This window comes from Drosophila navojoa, chromosome X (genome assembly GCF_054131105.1).
Source record: "Drosophila navojoa isolate 15081-1374.11 chromosome X, UAZ_NAV_1.0, whole genome shotgun sequence".
Taxonomy (NCBI): Eukaryota; Metazoa; Arthropoda; class Insecta; order Diptera; family Drosophilidae; genus Drosophila; species Drosophila navojoa.
The window spans coordinates 24,317,501-24,335,613 of NC_142895.1; the positions used below are offsets into that span (position 1 = coordinate 24,317,501).

The 18,113-nt window shown below is 40.3% G+C and overlaps 2 protein-coding genes across 3 annotated transcripts in view; one reads left to right on the forward strand and one right to left on the reverse strand.

Annotated features, from left to right (window-relative positions):
- LOC108657396 (uncharacterized) overlaps positions 1-18,113 on the forward strand; it is a 58,355-nt gene that overhangs the window by 9,140 nt on the left and 31,102 nt on the right. Inside the window, exon 1 of one of the 2 annotated variants that reach the window (XM_089264351.1) lies at positions 13,515-13,647. The exons of the other annotated variant lie outside the window; for it this stretch is intronic. The gene's annotated coding sequence lies outside the window, so the exon portion shown is untranslated. Of the gene's footprint in view, positions 1-13,514; positions 13,648-18,113 lie in introns of those variants that run through there. 2 annotated transcript variants of the gene reach the window in all.
- LOC115564665 (uncharacterized) lies at positions 13,405-14,267 on the reverse strand. The gene is made up of 3 exons (XM_030389240.2): positions 14,163-14,267; positions 13,603-14,105; positions 13,405-13,544 (listed from the first exon to the last, which is right to left on the reverse strand). The coding sequence occupies exons 1-3, from the start codon at positions 14,239-14,241 to the stop codon at positions 13,494-13,496; spliced, it is 633 nt and encodes a 210-aa protein (XP_030245100.1). The 5' UTR covers positions 14,242-14,267; the 3' UTR covers positions 13,405-13,493.

Consider the following 18,113-nt stretch of genomic DNA (forward strand, 5'->3'; position numbering starts at 1 on the left):
TGGTATATTGGGTATCTCTGTCAGGGTTTTCCCCTAAAATGTTGTTCAGCCCCAACAAATGCAGGGTGTGTGCTAGTCGAACAGCATCTGTTGGCGATTTTGACATGCTTCGAATATTAATTGCAATTAATTTGAGCATTTTTTGCCTGTTGTGTAATTATTTATTCGCAATTAAATTTCTATTTTGCAAAAAAAAAAAAAAAAAACAAGTAAGAAAGCTCTAGTCGAGACTGCTCGACTACGAGATCCCCTGAACCCTACAAGCAACTGATATTTCAAAAATAATTAGCAAACACACACGCACACACACGCATACATACAAATACACGCACACACACACGCATACAAACAAACACATGCATACACACACTCACATATACAGGCGATTGCGCTTGGGTTGCGCTGCAGTGTTGGCAATATAATGAAAACTTATTTGTTGAATAATTTAATTTCTAGACGTACGATCGTAATGAAACTTTCAGAACGTAATCATAATGTTAAAATGTATGTGTATACCGAAGCTCAAGTCTCTAGTATTTGATATACGACTTTTACAAAGATGAGGGTGAGGGGGTGGATTTAGGTGTGGGGGGTAAATTTTAACAAAAACCGAAATTGTATAAAATTCATTTTAATATACATTTTAAATTTGGAGACTCTAGCTTGAAAGATGTAGGAGATATAATTATTTAAATGATCTTCGATAAGGTTTTTTATCGATAAAAAAATATCGGAATGAGTTATCGTTTTTTAGTGATAAACTCGATCTGCGCGTGATATATACGGACATTTTAAAAAAAAGTTGAAGTCTCTAGCTCTTATATCTTCTGAAATCGACGCGTTCATACATACGGACGGACGGACGGACGGACGGACGGACGGACGGACGGACGGACGGACAGACAGACGGACAGGGCCAAATCGACTCAGCTTGTCGTCCTGATCAAGAATATATATACTTTGTGGGGTCTGCCACGCCTCCTTCTGCCTGTTACATACTTTTAACAAAACCATTATACCCTGATTTCCCATTTTCAATGGGTTCAGGGTATAAAAAAACAATCAAAAATTGCATGCGAATATCATGAAACTTTGCTGACTTCATCTGGCCGAGGCTGTTGACACGTTTCGTGTTAACGTAATGCAAATTGCAGCATGCAAATCCTACCTGCAACAGACGATCTCTATATGAGGCCGGGCCCTATATGGAGGCGAGCGAGCGACTCGATCTGGCTTGGCCGCTGTGGGCGTTCAGAGGCGATCAAAGGTGCCGCACGCAATGGATGAGCATTCAGAGACTCCAAGAGCGGCTCAGGCTGAGGTTAGCTGAGGGCAGCCGCTTGGCTGGCTGGCGCAGATTCTTGAGCGTCAGCTGACCACGAATGGGCCACGCTAGAGCCTTGTTAAGAATTTGGATGTGGCAACAGCCAGTGGAGCGCGTCACACACGGTTTATCAATGGCTGCGCCGTTGTGCAACGGCAGCTTGCTGCACGTACGTACAACAGTTTCGTCTGGCCAGTGTTGCCCCCCAAAATAATACGAATCACACACACGAAAACCTTCTCCCGGCCTCGATGAGTCAACGGTGCACGGCCGTTGGCGAATGTGGAGCAGCAGCAGCAGCAGCACAGCAGCAACGCCCACAGGGTGTGCCATGCCATGCCAAGCCATGCCTTGTCACACAGACAAACAAACAGACATACGTGTAAATAGTTATATATAGACAATGGGGCAACAATTAGCTTTGATTTGCTGTGGCAGCTTTTCATTTACATTTGACGATGACATGAGCAACAGCAACAGCAGCAACAGCAGCGAGAGCAAAAAATCATGACACTGCTCAAGGTACAATGTCAAGACCTCGCGCTACATATTGAATCGTAGTCGTCGTCGCAGTCGCAGTCGCAGTTGCAGTCGCAGTCGGGGTCGCAGGCGACGGCCAGGAATGCGATGAGAGAATTCCCCATGGGGCTATTCTTGAAGAACGCGGCTCGAATGCAACTGCAACAGCAACAGCAAACGGCAACTGCAACAGCAACTGCAGCCATGCCGCAATGCCGCCATGCCGGATTGTTTCATTGATGCATTGATGCATTGGCGGCTTGCTTTCAAATTGCAGACACAGTTGGCCAAGCGGCTGGCCTGGACACGCTCCATTTGCTGGCGGTGCTTCTTGGACAAGCCACTTGACGGCCAGCTGCCAGCTGCCAGCTGCCAACTTAACAGTTGCTGCCGCTGCTCATTGACCAAGTTGTAGAGCTGGCGATGAGTGCGTGAGTGCCAAGAGGCAAAAGCCTGCAGCAGCTGGCTCTTGGCTAAAACCAATTGAATTTTGATTGATGCCTAAGGAAATGCAATCGAGTGGCAAATGATTCACAAAACTTCACTAATAATGTGATCAACGGACTTTGGCGTAGTGCGAATTCATTTGAGTAGATGAACAAGCCATGAGTGTGATCAATTATTGCATAAGAACTCTTTAGTGCCGTTGAAATGAAGTCGATAATTCATTAAATTAATAAAAATGCTATATAACTAGCGCTGAAGGTGTACGAGATGTTCTCTTACTGATGAGGTTTTGAATCGATAACACTAAAACGTAAATGGTTATCGATACCTTGAAATAGACGGGATTTGCGCGTGCTATACAGGGAACTCCTCCAAAAATTGTAAGTCTTTAGCTCTCATAGGTGTTGAGATCGACGTGTGTACACATATGGACGGATGGACATACGGACAAACAGATGGACGGACAGAACGACAGACAGATGGATGGACAGAAGGACGAATATATGGACAAAAAGACGGATAGATGGACAGCCAGAAGGGCGGACGGATGGACAGACGGAGCGATAGTCGTATGGACAGATGGACAGACTCACGGACAGACGCACGGACGGATAGGATCGCGGACGGACGCACATACAGGCGGATGGATAGATGGATGGACAGACGGACCGACTGCATTTAGCTTCAGCTAATCCTTGGCTCGATCTGAGAACTTAACTGTGCTTTCCCTTTCGAATGCTGTTCGGCCTATCTGACAGTCGAATCTGCAATCGCTTTTGTGAGTGGCCAGTTGACGCCTCGCGTGAACCCTCACCTGACCTCTTGTACCTGCTGGCCCTGCCTCCGCCCGCGCCTCTGGCTACGCCCAGCTCTGGCTCATGGCCTGCATTTGAGTTCCACTTCGAGTGTTGGCCACGCTCTCGTTTATAGATGAATTGATGGGGCGTTTGATAAGATATTGTGTTTCCCAAATTTGCTTTAGTTTTCGCCTCAAATGCGAATTAAATTGCGGGAAAGCAAATAAAATCGAAAACCAAATCGAAGTCCAAATCGAAATCCAAATCCAAATCAAAATGGCGCAATGACATTTAAATTGGCTACGAATTTGCGGCCAGAAGCGAGCCCAAGCAGCGGCCGCCCTACAAACATGGCCCATTGTTGCCCGTTTGCTTGTTGCTTGTTTCTATTTGTTTATAACAACAACTACAACAACAACAACAACACAAACAACAATTGCCTGCTAACAATAAAACAAGCCAACGGGCCAAACAACTTGACAAAATGAAATGCGCTCAAATTAAAGTTTGTTTTTTTTTTTTTATATTTTATTTTTTTATTTCGTTATTGCTTCAAATTTTAAGGCGGCTTTTTTTGGTGTTTGCTGTCGCTGTTGTTGTTGTTGTTGTTGCTGCAGTTGCTATTGTTAGTGGCGCCCTACTGTAACGAGGCAGCAACAATTACAACTATAAAAATTATGACTGTTGATCTAATTATGGCTTTGACTGTGTCTCGCGCCAACCTTGGCACCGATTTTCGTTTCGAATTTCGGCTCTATTTTTCCTTTCCTATCCGAAATGGTTGCGGGCAAACAGACAGACAGACAGGTAGCCAAGCTTTCTCTGTCTGCGGCACATTCTAAGTCACGCCCATGGCCCAGTGCAGCGCCTGTGGCATGTGGCAGGCCCTCAATTAACGTTAATCAACTGTTGCAACTGCAACAACACCCACTCGAATCTCTGCGCCGCCTGAACTTTATTATTTCTTAAGATGCAATAGAGAAGGAGAGAGAGAGAGAGAGAGAGAGGGAGAGGGAGAAAAAAGCACACAACAACAACAATTGTTGCAAAATATTTGAGATAACAAACAATTATCTCTCGGCAGACCCAAAGATATATGTATTAAGAAGCCTTTTGTTGCTTGTTGTCGCCTTTGCTAAATAACGAAAAAAGTAAAAGTTTCTGTTTAGCGCACTTTGTGCAATTTGACGCCGATAAAACGAAAGACTTAAGAAACGAACTTTAGCATTTTTGCGACCAGGCAATATACAGTAATACACATACACACACACACACACACACACACACACACACACACACACACACACACACACACACACTTAAACACATACGGGCATTCAGCCATTTGGAATTGGGGTGTGGCTGGGCGAGGGTTGCGCATTGGCTACGGCCCAAAAGCTCAAAGCCCCAAAAATGACTCCATTAAGTCAGTTGTTGGATTTTGCTTTATGGCTATATGCTAATTGTCCGCTGATGAATTACTGCATTACAGTGTGGCCAGGCGTTAGGGTAGAGATACGGGTACATCTATTTCGCTATGCTAAAAGAGACAGCTAAGAATTGTGGATCGCCCCGAATGGAGAAGGATTTAGAATATAGAATATAGAACGTAGAACATAGAATATAGAATATAGAATATAGAATATAGAATATAGAATATAGAATATAGAATATAGAATATAGAATATAGAATATAGAATATAGAATATAGAATATAGAATATAGAATATAGAATATGGAATATAGAATATAAAATATAGAATATAGAATATATAATATATAATATATAATATAATATAATATAATATAGAATATAGAATATAGAATATAGAATATAGAATATAGAATATAGAATATAGAATATAGAATATAGAATATAGAATATAGAATATAGAATATAGAATATAGAATATAGAATATAGAATATAGAATATAGAATATAGAATATGGAATATGGAATATCGAATATAGAATATAGAATATAGACAGCAGGCAGGAGATAATAGAACTATTTAAGTTACTGACGATAGATGATGATTTAAAAGATAACATATAGAAGGCAAATAAAGGCTGATAAAAGTAAGAACATAGAAAATAGAAAATAGAAAATAATATTCATTTAATTTAAAAAATTCGTTCCATAGAGAAGTTTTTTTTTTGTGGTTTTCTTATTGTCTATGGATAAGTATAAATCGAATCTCTCTCTCTCACTCTCTTTCTCTCTCTCTCTCTCTCTCTCTCTCTCTCTCTCTCACTCTCTCTCTCTGTTTCCCTGAACTATGTAGATCTCATTCGATTGCGACTTTTGTAAACAACAAGAGTGTATTTCAAAAATGCAAAACTAGATGATTTTATTTTCAAGTGTAGCTGCATCTATTATAAATATATGTATGCATCGACATAGGTATGCCTATATATATTTGTACAAGTTTGTGGATCATGAAATTGCTTTATGCCATGCTCACATTTAGATATGTAAATTTCGTGGGCGCGACTTTGTGGACTTTGATGTGGTAGCCGCACAAAAGCGGAGATATACCCATATATAGATGTCTATCATAATGAATAAATGCGTATATGGTGGTATTCATATAGTATTCATGAATGTGGACAATGTCGTTTGGTGGCGCGACGGCCCTTTCACACAGTCGAATGCGAATTGACAATCGCTTCGATTAGCTGCATTATGGATAGCCATGCTCCATATGTGTGTATATATAGATATGCCCGATACGAAACATGAATACCCGGTCGCATATTTGCGGTTCGGCTGTCAGATTCGTTGCACTCATTAGGCCAATTGAATTGGTCGCTTGGCTTTTTGGCCGCCAGTCGAAACAAGTCATAATTGTGTTGTTAAGGCCGCTGGTAATTCGATATGATATATGTATATCCACACACACACGCACATATGTGTATATATGTATTCACATATTCATATGCCGCTCGAACTAGCGCAGACACTCGAATCGCATGGAAATTAATCATTTCCCTTTGCTAGAATTTGCATGTTGGCTTTTCGGGTTTTCAGCTCAGTTTTCTGTTATAGTTTTCTTGCTCTTGTTGTTGTTGTTGTTGTTGTTGTTGTGTCGCTTTGTGTGTATCAATTAAAACCCAATTATGTTCGTAGGCATGTCTTGGAAAATATGCATCGAGATAATGGCTATCCGGCCATAACGGGTTTCACACAATATATATGTAAATATATATGTATATGTATATACGCCCAAGGTTGCCCGGACTCCGACTGCAGCTCCAATAGCAACTCCGACTACTCCAATTTCAATTCCAATTTCAATTCCAATTCCGATTCCGATCGAGTAGAGAAGTGTCAGCGCACCCCGTTGTCAGCCAATCAGCATAACACTCAGCGGGCAGCCGTCGACAGCTGAAAATGATTGAAATTTATTTAAAGTCCGTGAACAAAGCGAATCGGAACCTTCGCAATGCCAACTGGCTACTGAGACAGTGTAAATTATTAGGACTTTCTTAATCATTTCGGGAGATTCTGCTTAATTTGCAATCAATTCAGAGCTGCAGCTTCTCTTTGATCTTTGGCAAACCGTAGAGAGTGAGGGTATTGCTCATTGGCTGTTCACCTTCGCAGTTCGTTGGCTAGTTAGTTCCGAGCAGAGTTTGGTGTTCTCTGCATGGAACCAGCTAGTGGCTCACTATGTAAACCAAGAGACCTTTGCCTGAATTAATGATTTATTGAAGAAACTCAAAGGGAAAGAATCGTCTCAACGATCTTTAAATATAAATAAATTACAGCCCAAGTTATCTTTTATCTCTGTTTGCCATAAAAGAAGTTCTTTATAGGATCTAGCGTTTGGTATACAGAAAATTTGCTGAAATTTTATTTCTATTGATTCTCAAAGAATTTTACTTCTGGGTTTCTATTTTTTTATTATTTTTCTTTTACATAGTATATACTTGAAATCCTTCAAAGATTTTCTGAGTTTTTAATATATACTCGAGCTCTGGAACTATATATAATATCACTGCGGCGATCTATGCCTTTATTGAAAGCTCTGATCGAATAGTAACACTCTACTGGAAAATAAACCTACTCTTAGTAGAAATGAGAGCTTATCGCTAAAATAGTAATCCCTATTTCTTATGTCCCTAAGCTCGATTGTTTTTTTTTTTTTTCGGAATGGTCGTTAATTCCCAGCTTAAAGTGCCTATATCATCTACGATTCGTTCGCCAAATTCAACAAATTCTTGGTCGTATCAAGTGTCTGACCTCCTTTCCAGTGCAATCTATTAATTTTATGGCCCGCACTCTTGGTGAACGTGGCAGAACCGAAGACACGCAACGTTGCTGTGGTCAGTGAGCTTGAAAGATATATCCGAATTGATATGCGTGACATATCGACAATGGAATACATAAATATATGCATATACATTTATTTTTTGTTAATAAAAATGCTCTAGTTAAAGACTTAGTCTTTAGTTTTCAGTTTTTAGTTACTTGACAAATTAAAATTAGTCTTTAAAATTAAACTAAATTGAGTATACGCACGGTATATCCCCTGTTATATTTGTTTTCAGGCTTGAAAATTGCTTGAGTTTTGCAATTGTTTATTCGATTTGATCCTCGAATTATGGAAATAATCAGCGTACCAAATCATGCCACACAAATTTGTCAATGATGCAACATCATGTGTATATGTGTGTGTGTGTGCCTGTGTTTGTGTCTCTCTCACATTCAATTCGCTTCAGGCTCGCTCTGTTTCATATGCTCACAGTTTTGCTCATATTATTGGGAATTTATCGGCGCATTTGGATCACTGCTTGATGGGGGGCGTGGCACACACTGTGCTTTGGGTCAAACAATTTGAGATTACAATTATGTTAACATTATTTCATTTATTTTCGATCGCAGCAAATGAGGAAATTGTTTATTGAAATTGCAAAAACCTACGAGCATTACGAGTATCTCAAAAATGTATCTGCAAAATACAAAATTGTTAAGGCATGTGCCGCTGCCGAGAAACTCGTAGGAAATATGTTGAAAGCGTGCCACTGGGTATAAAATGGAAATATTAAATATGTATAATAATAATCATATTTCATGTTGAAAATAATAACATTATAGAAATTACCGTTGATTTATGTCTGATGTATATTTAATGTCCGTATTAACCTTTTTCAATTCAATCTGCTTCGATGATGACAAACAAAATCGATAATTGAGAGATTGCTTAAAGAGGTGAGATGTGATCGATAGGTAAACTATGTGGAAGAGAGAGGGAGATGTGATGAATATGAGATATATAAATATATAGAGAGATGTAGAGACGAATAGGTTGAGAAAACGTTAGAGTGTGGGAGAGATTTAGACATAGCGAAATCTTGGGACATGGAAAGAGTGACACATGAGCGAGAGAGAAAGTCAGTAGAAGAGAGGTAGATAGAGAGAAATAGATAAATGTATAGAAATAACAGATTGAGAGAGGGAGAGAGGGAGGTATTAATGGAGAGAGAGAAATAGAGGTGGAGCGAAAAAGAGAATGAGAGGGATAAGAGAAATTAAAAGTGAGATTGAGAGTAAGATAGAACGAGGGAGTGAAAGAAAGAAGAAAGAGGAGAGAGGATAGAAAGCGAGAGAGGATAGAGGATAGAAATAGAGAGAAAGTCTAACCTACAGCAACAATTTGAATGTTTTGCGCGTGGATCAGAGTTGGTCTATTCTACAGATAGTCTCCACTTATATGATATATCAGCTGCATATTGAAGCGTTGAATCCATTGATATGTTAAATGAACTCTGCTGTTTTTGTGTGGATGCACGATAGAAGTCGATTATCTATTGACTTTAATTCTGAAGTTCTCTCCAATTATCTCATACTTAACTAAAGTGCTGAGCCTAACTGAATAGTTCCCTAGAAAAGTGGCCCTATTGTAGGCTAAAAATCTATAACTGACACAGAGAATTTATTAGGGGCTTTCTAGTTTAGTCGGTTAGGCTCTGTCAGCAATTATTGTGCTTCGAATTCAAATTTGGATATTATAAGCTCGCCCTGCCTTGGCAATTGCCCAGTTGGCAGCAGGCCAGGTCGCCCTGTCGTGCTCGTGCTTGTGCTCGTGTCAATCGTGCTGTGGCAGCCACACGCGGTGGCCCCATCGATCCGATCAGTCGATCACAATGTCCATGTCACATATGTCAGCCGGATAAGATCAGCGCAGATCAGCAGCTGTCGATCACTGTGTGCCGCCACTTGTATCTGTATCTATATCTCCATCTGTGCATGTATCTGTATCTGTCTGTTGATGCAATAAACTTGTCATAAGCTCGAACAGCCTCTGATTAATGCCAAATGCAGGCCTCTCGAGTCACAAATAACAGTTTGTGCTCTCAATTGAAAAATTGCAAATTGCCATTGCATAAATTTGTTCTGAGTATCTGTATCTCTGTAGCTCCATCTGTATCTGTATCTGTATCTGTTGCTGTATCTGTAACTGCGTCAGCTAAATGTTTTGTTTTGGGCATAATTTATGCGCTTCCTGTTCAATTGATTGCATTTCCAAGTATTTTTGAGCACTTCGGGCATTCTAACGAGCCGCAACACACAATCGCCTTGATTGCATCCTGTTGACCCCATCTCGACTCGTCGCCCTCTTACTGCTCCACGCTGATCCATTGCACATCTTGCGCCCATGTCGTTTGTCACGCGTCTTGGCCAAATTGATCTGCTCAAATATGGATGGCTTAAACATTCTTTGGCCAAACAACAAATCGCCTGCAGCTTAGAGCCAACAGACAGCCGAACAGAGAGATAAACACACAGAAAGACAGCCAGACAGACAGACAGCAGCTGTGCTCAGCTCTTTTATGGCTCTCTAAAGTCGTTCATAGCACAATTTGTGTTAATCGAGTTTGTGCCTGCATATGCTTTAATTGTGGCGCAGACAAATTATAATCTGAATTAGGTGTTATAAGTGAACGCTTTGGGTTCAAATTGGCGACTGCGAAAGAAGGCTGCAAAGTTGAAAGTTTGAGAAACCGTCTCGAACTGAGTCGCAAATATGAGTCACCCGGCAAATGAATATGGGGTAGACGCTCCCTGAACGGAAATATAAACAGATATGCAATATATAATAGGAATGTATGCGCTTAGAGGTAATTTCGAATCTGAGTAAGTCCATGGGATATACAAAAATCCTCAGCAAGGGAAAGGAAGGCCCAAAGTGAGTAGTATAATTTATAGATGAGCTTTATCACTTATGTAGGTAGAGACTCGTCGGATCGACAGATAAACAGAGATGCGCTCAGCTCTTCATATCGATTTTTAAATAGAGGATTTTAGAGTAGACGGCAAAGGCAAAAAGGAAAGTCTAATGAGAGTATGTGTAGTTTATACATTCCAAGTGACGAGACTAGAGAGAGAGAAAGAGAGGAAGATAGAGAATGAGAGAGGGATACTCCCTAAATTTACAGATAAATATAGATGCGCTCAGCTCTTCATAGAAGTTTCAATAGAGGATTTATGAGTTTACGGCAAGGGAAAGGAAAGTCTAATGAGAGTATAAGATATATATATGTCGCATATTTCTTCAGATTAGATAATTTTGTCGAACGCAGCGTATTCCTGCACTATTGCACTTCTTCCTCTTCCTAATCAATTTTTCACTAGCACGTTCGATTACATCTATCGCAACCAACTGGCAAACTCGTCAGGACCACACTCGATATAAGTGTTTGTTAACATCTCACTCAACCAATATTACATATTGATTGATTATTGATTGATGTTGATTGATTATTGATTGATATTGATTGAAGATATTCTATTCGAATAATACTATAATCTCCGACATATATATGTATATTGAGTATTGATAGAAAGGGAGAAGAGAGATAAGCAGAGCTTTTCATAGCACTTCAAAAAGCTGCTCGAAGATAACTTCAAATTTGAGTAAGCCTATAGGAGATACATCCAGCTCTTACAACTAGAGAAAGGAAAATTCAAATTAAGTAGCTGAAAGCATAGTTTATGGGCCATGCGAAAAGTGAACCATTCGACTCTGGCAGCACAGCTCACACGCACTTTGGGCCAGCTCACGCACACGCACACACACACACACACATGGAGGGCAACTCGCATAGACACGATCATTATGCAGATTTATGACTTCAACAGTTGCAATTGATAGCCATGTATGCCTTATAGCAGCCGCCCACCTGTCCCCCAGCATCTCTCGCTCAGGTCCCGGTTCCTGCAGTCCGCCTCCTGCGCCGTGTGAGCGGCGTTAACAACGTTGTTTGTTTATGAGACGCTTGCATTGAATTATGGCAAGACATTAGCAACAATTTAGCGGCAGACATGTCGCCAGCTCCAATAATCATTAGCAGCGACACTTGGACGCTGCTTGCTGGCGCGCACTGTGCCGCGTCCATGGGCATGCATGAATGTACACACATACGTGTTAACATGTGCGTATATGCATGTTGTTGGCCAGATATCTAGGCCTTTTGGCCCAAGTGGGCGTCTCAAATTGACTTAATTAATCATTTTGTCATAATAATCAACTTTAATTAAATTCAATTTCAAATCGTACAGCTAAAGCAACACATTGATTGACTTCGACAGCGGCGAGTGAGCAAGTTCTATGCGGTTCAAACAAAAAAAAAAAAAAAAATGGTTATTAAATTATTACGAAATGTTTAGCTATGCAAGCGTCGCCCCTCCCACGGCTCCTGCACCTAGCCAGGTGTTAACTGTTCTAATTGGGGCTGCCGCTGCCTTATAGAGTGCTGATAACTACCTCTGTGCATGCTCGATTATGATGTGGCTGGTCCTCGACTCCAATCACCTCGCCTCAGCTCGACTTGTCTGATAATTGCCAGCATTGTCGCCAGACTTAGCAACGAGGAAGCCAAAACCCAAGCACGACAAATAGAGCATATATGTGTATACCCACATATGTATATATTTGCATGACATTAGCCCCTTCGCCCCGCCGAGCACCCCATCGACTAGCTGAGTAGAGCTCTATTGTGCCTGCTCCACAAAACGTTTGCTTAAACGTTCTTTAATCACCAGTTTCAAGTTGCGAGCTACCGACTTGCATGCTGCGCGTACTGCACAGTGGCACAAGGCCAATTTGTTTCCAATGCAATTCAAATGCTCGATTATAGCGAATATATAAAGCAATGAGAACTTTGTATAGTATAAAAAATAAAGAAATAAAGAAAACAAATATCAATAAAATTAATTATAAGTACATATACTACCTTATATGTATGTGTATGTGTATGTGTATGTGTATGTGTATCTGTTTATGCATGAGCTTTGAATACGAACCTACATACAACTTGGTCAACTCTCATCAATTCGATATCCCAAGCGGAAATATCGTTGGCCCTGTGTGAAGCTAATGTTTCGAGTATGCTTATACTCATTTACGAAACGAAGAGAGTATATTAGCTAGGCGCAATGCCCGTCTTGTAAAGCATTCAAATTTACTTAATCGTTCACTAGGGCCTAGATCTAAGAGTTTACTTACTGGGTAAAAATATTCAACTAGTTTTCGACTTACTATCAGTATTACGATATTTTCTTTCTTCATCTACTTCGTCTAATCTTAAGTACATGTGCTCTAGAAACTATCCTCACAACCAAATTGTAAATTTACTATGCCAGCAAATAAAATAAAATACATTCTATTCATAAATCTCCATATATATAGGGATAGTGATACAAATAACTTCAGTCCTACTTCAAGGCTCTTAAGCGAAATTGTCATCTGTGAATTTTTTTAATTCATAGCAATATTCCTCGACTAATGGAATATTACTGGAAAAGAAGCTTCCTGGAATATTAGCCGTAGTTGTGTATAAAGATCTGTTGTACATATTTGAACACGGTGTCTAACAGCCTGAATATTAAATTTATTCATAAATAATTAATAGACATTTATACACACTTACTTAACTATAAATTCATATATATGTATATATAAATCATTTCAATCTGCGCATAGATCCATAAATTCATATACATCAAAAGGCATTTACAAATGATGTTTGAAAGATTTATTCAGATATTCAAGTTATTTAGTAACAGAGTATAGTTCGATTATTGTAAGAGTTGTGTGGTATTCGTATATCTCGAGTGTTTCCATTGTTGAGTGTTTGTTTAGAATAAACGCAGTTCCATCTGGATAGTGTACAAGCACAGTGTAATACTTCACCTAAGCTGACTCCCAGCTAAGACTTGCATACACTTGATAATGCTGAGCTTCGAATTCATAGTAGAGTAATTGAGTGATTCTTGAGTTGAGCTACAGAATAATTGTGTATGTGTGTGTGTGTGTGTGTGTTTGTTGAGTATTGTAGTTAATGATGGTTTTCATTTTGTCTTTCGCCAGTTCCCGTTTGATTCACAATGGTATCGCTGCTTACGTCTGGCTGTTTGTGGACATAGGGACATCCTTCGAGGCAACATCGACCTGATAGAGTAAGCAGAGAGGCTGCACTAACCGAGACGTTCGACCATTCGCAACTTACCTGTTCCGGATCTGGAGAGCTTGCATCTGGAGAGCCCGCATCCTGGTGAGTATCTTTCTTGTCGTTATCCGAATTGGCACTGTTCTCGGCGTTCTTCTGCGTCGTCTTCTTGCTGCGACGCGAGATTGTGAAGTGCGACGGATTGTTGCCGTCGCGGCGTATCATGCCGGGCAGAATGCGGCGGCGTGCATTGATGAACCAGTTGTTCACCTGCTGCACCATGATGTTACCCTTGTAGGCGAGAATGCGCTTCTCCACCTCGTTGGGATAGGCGTTGTAGCGGTGCTCGTACAGCCAGCACTTGAGGATCTTCACGGCGTGGGGCGGCAAGTTGCCGCGGCGTGTCGGCGTGTCCTCTTCCAGGATCTGGTGTATGTTCCGGTCATGGGTTCGTACCCGTCCAGCCCCAACCTGCACCGTGGCTGCCCCCTCGGCATTCGCCTGGTTCGCCTGCTGCTGCTCCGTACCTACGCGCCTACGCCCGTTAGCAGAAGCAGCGTTGCCTGGCATTGGCAACAGCTTGGTTTAGTATATACGCATTTGGGGTGGCCCCGACTTACCTGTTCGGCCCACGTGTGTGGCATACCTCAGGTAACGCTGCCGCATTGCCTCGGTCACTTCTATACGGTTATACGACATTGCAATGAGACTTTTTCACAAATTTTCACAAGAAAAAAAATGTAAAAAAAAACAAATGAAAAATTGACAAAACTTTCTAATGCTTCCGTTTCAGGCTCAAGCACTGATTAAAAAGTGCATTGTCGATCCGACTCCAAAGTTAAGTTGACAAAAGCAATGCCTACATTGATTGGTTAAAAATTTAAAATATTATGACCCAGGTTTGCTTTGGATTCGCACTCGAATTTGAGCTTTAATTATACAAGTCCATCGGGCTGTCATTTTCAATTATATAAAACAATTTTTATTTATGGATATTCTGTCAATTGTAGTTATGATAAATGCCAAAACTCTTTATTTCGTCAAATGGGGAACCTTAACTCTAGATTAACACTAAAATTGGTGCATTTTCTAGATAATTAAAAAATTACTAGATAATTACTACAAATCACTTTTCTGAAGAAATGCCCATATATATTATAATACTAATAATATTTATTACTGTATTTTGTATAGTACATACATATATTGATTATTATATATAATAATTTATTTAAGTAAAGCTCGCCTTGTTCTTTGAGGATTCACATAAGCCTTGCCTTATATAATTCTGATATTTCAGGACGTAGTAGAAAGAGTTAAGAAAAAGAGTTAAGACTATCATTTGCATAATTCTGGGCCTAAAGTGTTCTCTCTCTAAAAGATCTCTCAATTATTCAAATTGTGGATAACAGCAGTTTAAACTGAGTTCTTAATAGTTGTTCCCAACAATCCAGAGTAAACAACATTAACAGCATCACTGTCACAGACCAGAAACCAGAAATGTGTGTCTACTGGTGTTAAAAGCACTTCAGACTCACATGCTAGAGTGAGAATCCTTTTCATATGGAAGATTGGAATTACTGTATATTAAAAAAAATTATATAAATAAACCCTTGAGACTATGCCAAATCAGCCTTAACTATATCAGCTTATATAAATCAGCATGACCTGGTTTTGAACATCAGTCTCTACCGACCTCCACTACTTGTAAATTACCAATTGTTGGGGCGTGGCACATTTGAAAAAATATTAGCATTATTATATTATATATGTATACATATTCGATATAGATTTTTCACATTTTCTATAGTTAAATCAGCTAAAGTCGAAATTTTTGCCAAGTTCTGCATGGAATGGAACCACTGTGCGCACTGCGTGCGTGTGCTTCTTGAGCATGTTCGCGTGGCTTGTGTGTGTTGGGGGAACTTCAATGCGAACCTCTTGCCACAATCGAGTGCAATTAACTGCCATGATATATGGCCAATCCCATATGCAGACGGCGACCGAGTCGAAGTTCGGCTGGGACTGAGCGGCCTGTTACGGTTTGTGTTTTAGCTTGGCTTCATAGCCGTTTTGCCGCTGCTTTATTGCACTTTTGGCAGCTAATATTTATTGGCCATAATTAAGGGGTCTAGCCGTGTCGTTCTAATCAAACTGGATGCCCGACAACGTTTTCTTTTTCTTATTTCGTTTTCTGATTTTGTTTTTTTTTTTTTTTGCTCCATTTGCCCAGCCCAGAGATCAGAGAGCAACGGACATTTGGGCACGGCTTCCGGGCAGTTCAGTTGAGTTGTGTTTGAGTTGCTTTTGCAATTGCTTTCAACTGAATCGAAAGTGACATATAAATACATACATACATATACATATGTACATATATACATACATGTCTATAAGGAGTTGCCTATTATGTCAGGAGTTTGGCTTCGTAATCATTCATGGCCATGGCTCGATCATGATTAAACATGAATGTATGTATGTATGTGTGTGTATCTGTGTGATTGCATGGACATAGCCATGCATAAAATGCAATCTCATCTTTCACCCGCTGCCATTCAAATCAAAGTCGAGTCCAAACTTGAAATTCATTTTTGCTTCTGCTTCTTCTTCGGCTTAGTTTGGCTTTGTGAAAAGCAGCGCGGAAATTATGACGCGTTTTTCTTTGGCATTGAACGAGAAGGCGAAGTGAATGTCTAAAACTTATCAAAAGGCTAAATGCAATTGTTGTTGCTGTTGTTGTAACGGTAGCACGTTTGTTTTTGGCAGGTGGACTGGTGGGCAGGTGGCTTGGCCAGTGAGCGCCACAGCCACAGCTGAAGTCTCGTTGACTGGAGTCTGTTGGCCTGGCCGGAAGCGTTAACAAATTCGCGCAGAGATCGCTTTGGTTAGCCAAACGGCAAATGGCGCCTCGGCACGCGCATCGTCAGCATTGAGTCGTCGTCATCATCATCATCATCATCATCATCATTATGGGCATCGTTATCTGCAACAAATTCATTTTCATTTGCTGTTGCTCTTGCGGTTCGTGTTGCGGTTGCTCGCTTTTCAATTAAAGCTGCCAAAATAAAAGGCGAAGGCCCCCTAAAAAAAAAAAAAAACAGAAAAATAAATAATACTGAAGTCTATGCCAGAATTTGCGACTTCATTTGGGGCTGTTCACTTGCTTTGATTAGTTCCATTGTCTCTCTGTTTACCATAAACAATTTGCACGAACTTGAACTGCATTGGCGAAGCATCAACTTTCAATTTGGGCCAACGACTACCACTGGGAAGGGCCAACCAAGGCAGTGGGAGTGCTCTTGGATTGAAAGCGCCGCTGCTTGGATTGGAATACAGTCTTCGACTTCTTCTTCTTCTTCATCTTTTGGGTACATTGTCCGCTTGCTCTGAAAAGCTAAACATGAGCGATAGCCTTCAAGCGTGTACCGCAAGCCAAGGTAATGATATAATTGTATACATCGGATCGCTAATATATTATTGGGGGAGGAATCAGTTGTTTATGTTTAGTAACTTATTATTGTGCAAGTGTTATGCGGGTGAGTTTCTTGTTTGTTTTATAAGTTCCTCATTATGAGAGAGAGGGATAGCTATTGCTAAACTGCTGAGTGAGAGGGAGATGGCACTTTGGCTATTCGAACAGGGCTGTTATAGCTACTCAGCTGACATATACAGTGGCTCACACAATATTTCAACCAGGAGTTAAAAAACTATGGGCCCTTTTAAAAGCTAATTAAGAGTGTGTGTGTGAGAGAGAGAGGGAGAGCGAGACAGGGAACGGAAGAGAGAGGGAGAAAGAGTGAGGGAGACAGAGAGAGAGAGAAATAAGTGCATATGAAGTGTGTATAGCACCATTTACCAATACTTTTAATGAAAAAAGATTTCCCATTTTCAATGGATGTAGGGTATAAGAAAATAAAGGAATATTTGTCTATTCAATTGTCTATTCGTGGATACTAGAGATCTACAAGAACTTTCAAGTTTACATCATATACATATGTATGTATGTATGTACATATAGAGTTTCTGAATACATATGGAGCGAAGGACGGACGGACGGACGACTCAGTTCATTGCTCTGATTGGGCTTAAATGCAATTTAAGGGGTGTGCCACGCCTCCCTCTGCCTCTTACACACATTTCAACAAAACCAATATACCCGTAACTCCCATTTGCAAATAAAAAAAATATAATGAAAAGAATATAGAAATGGGAATGATGTAGTATCAATTAACAGTTTATTACAATATAAGCTCTAATAGAGTGCGACTGACAGCATATTTAAAAATCATAACGAATTGTGCGAATTGATGCATTATGCATTCAGAACAGTTCTGAATAAGCGATCAGATGAAGCAAATGCTAATGGAGGCTTCGGCATGGCTTCAACGGCTTCTCTCGGCACGTTTCGAGGCGAGCGAATAAATGGCTTCAATTTGTCTGGCCGCGCTTTCAGTGCTCGAGTTCGAAACCCGATTGAAATTGAAATTGAGATTCGCGATTCGAGTTCGAATCGAATGCATAATGAGAGTCGACAAATTGCCGGCAATTTATTGTGCAATCGTCGCACTTCGCAT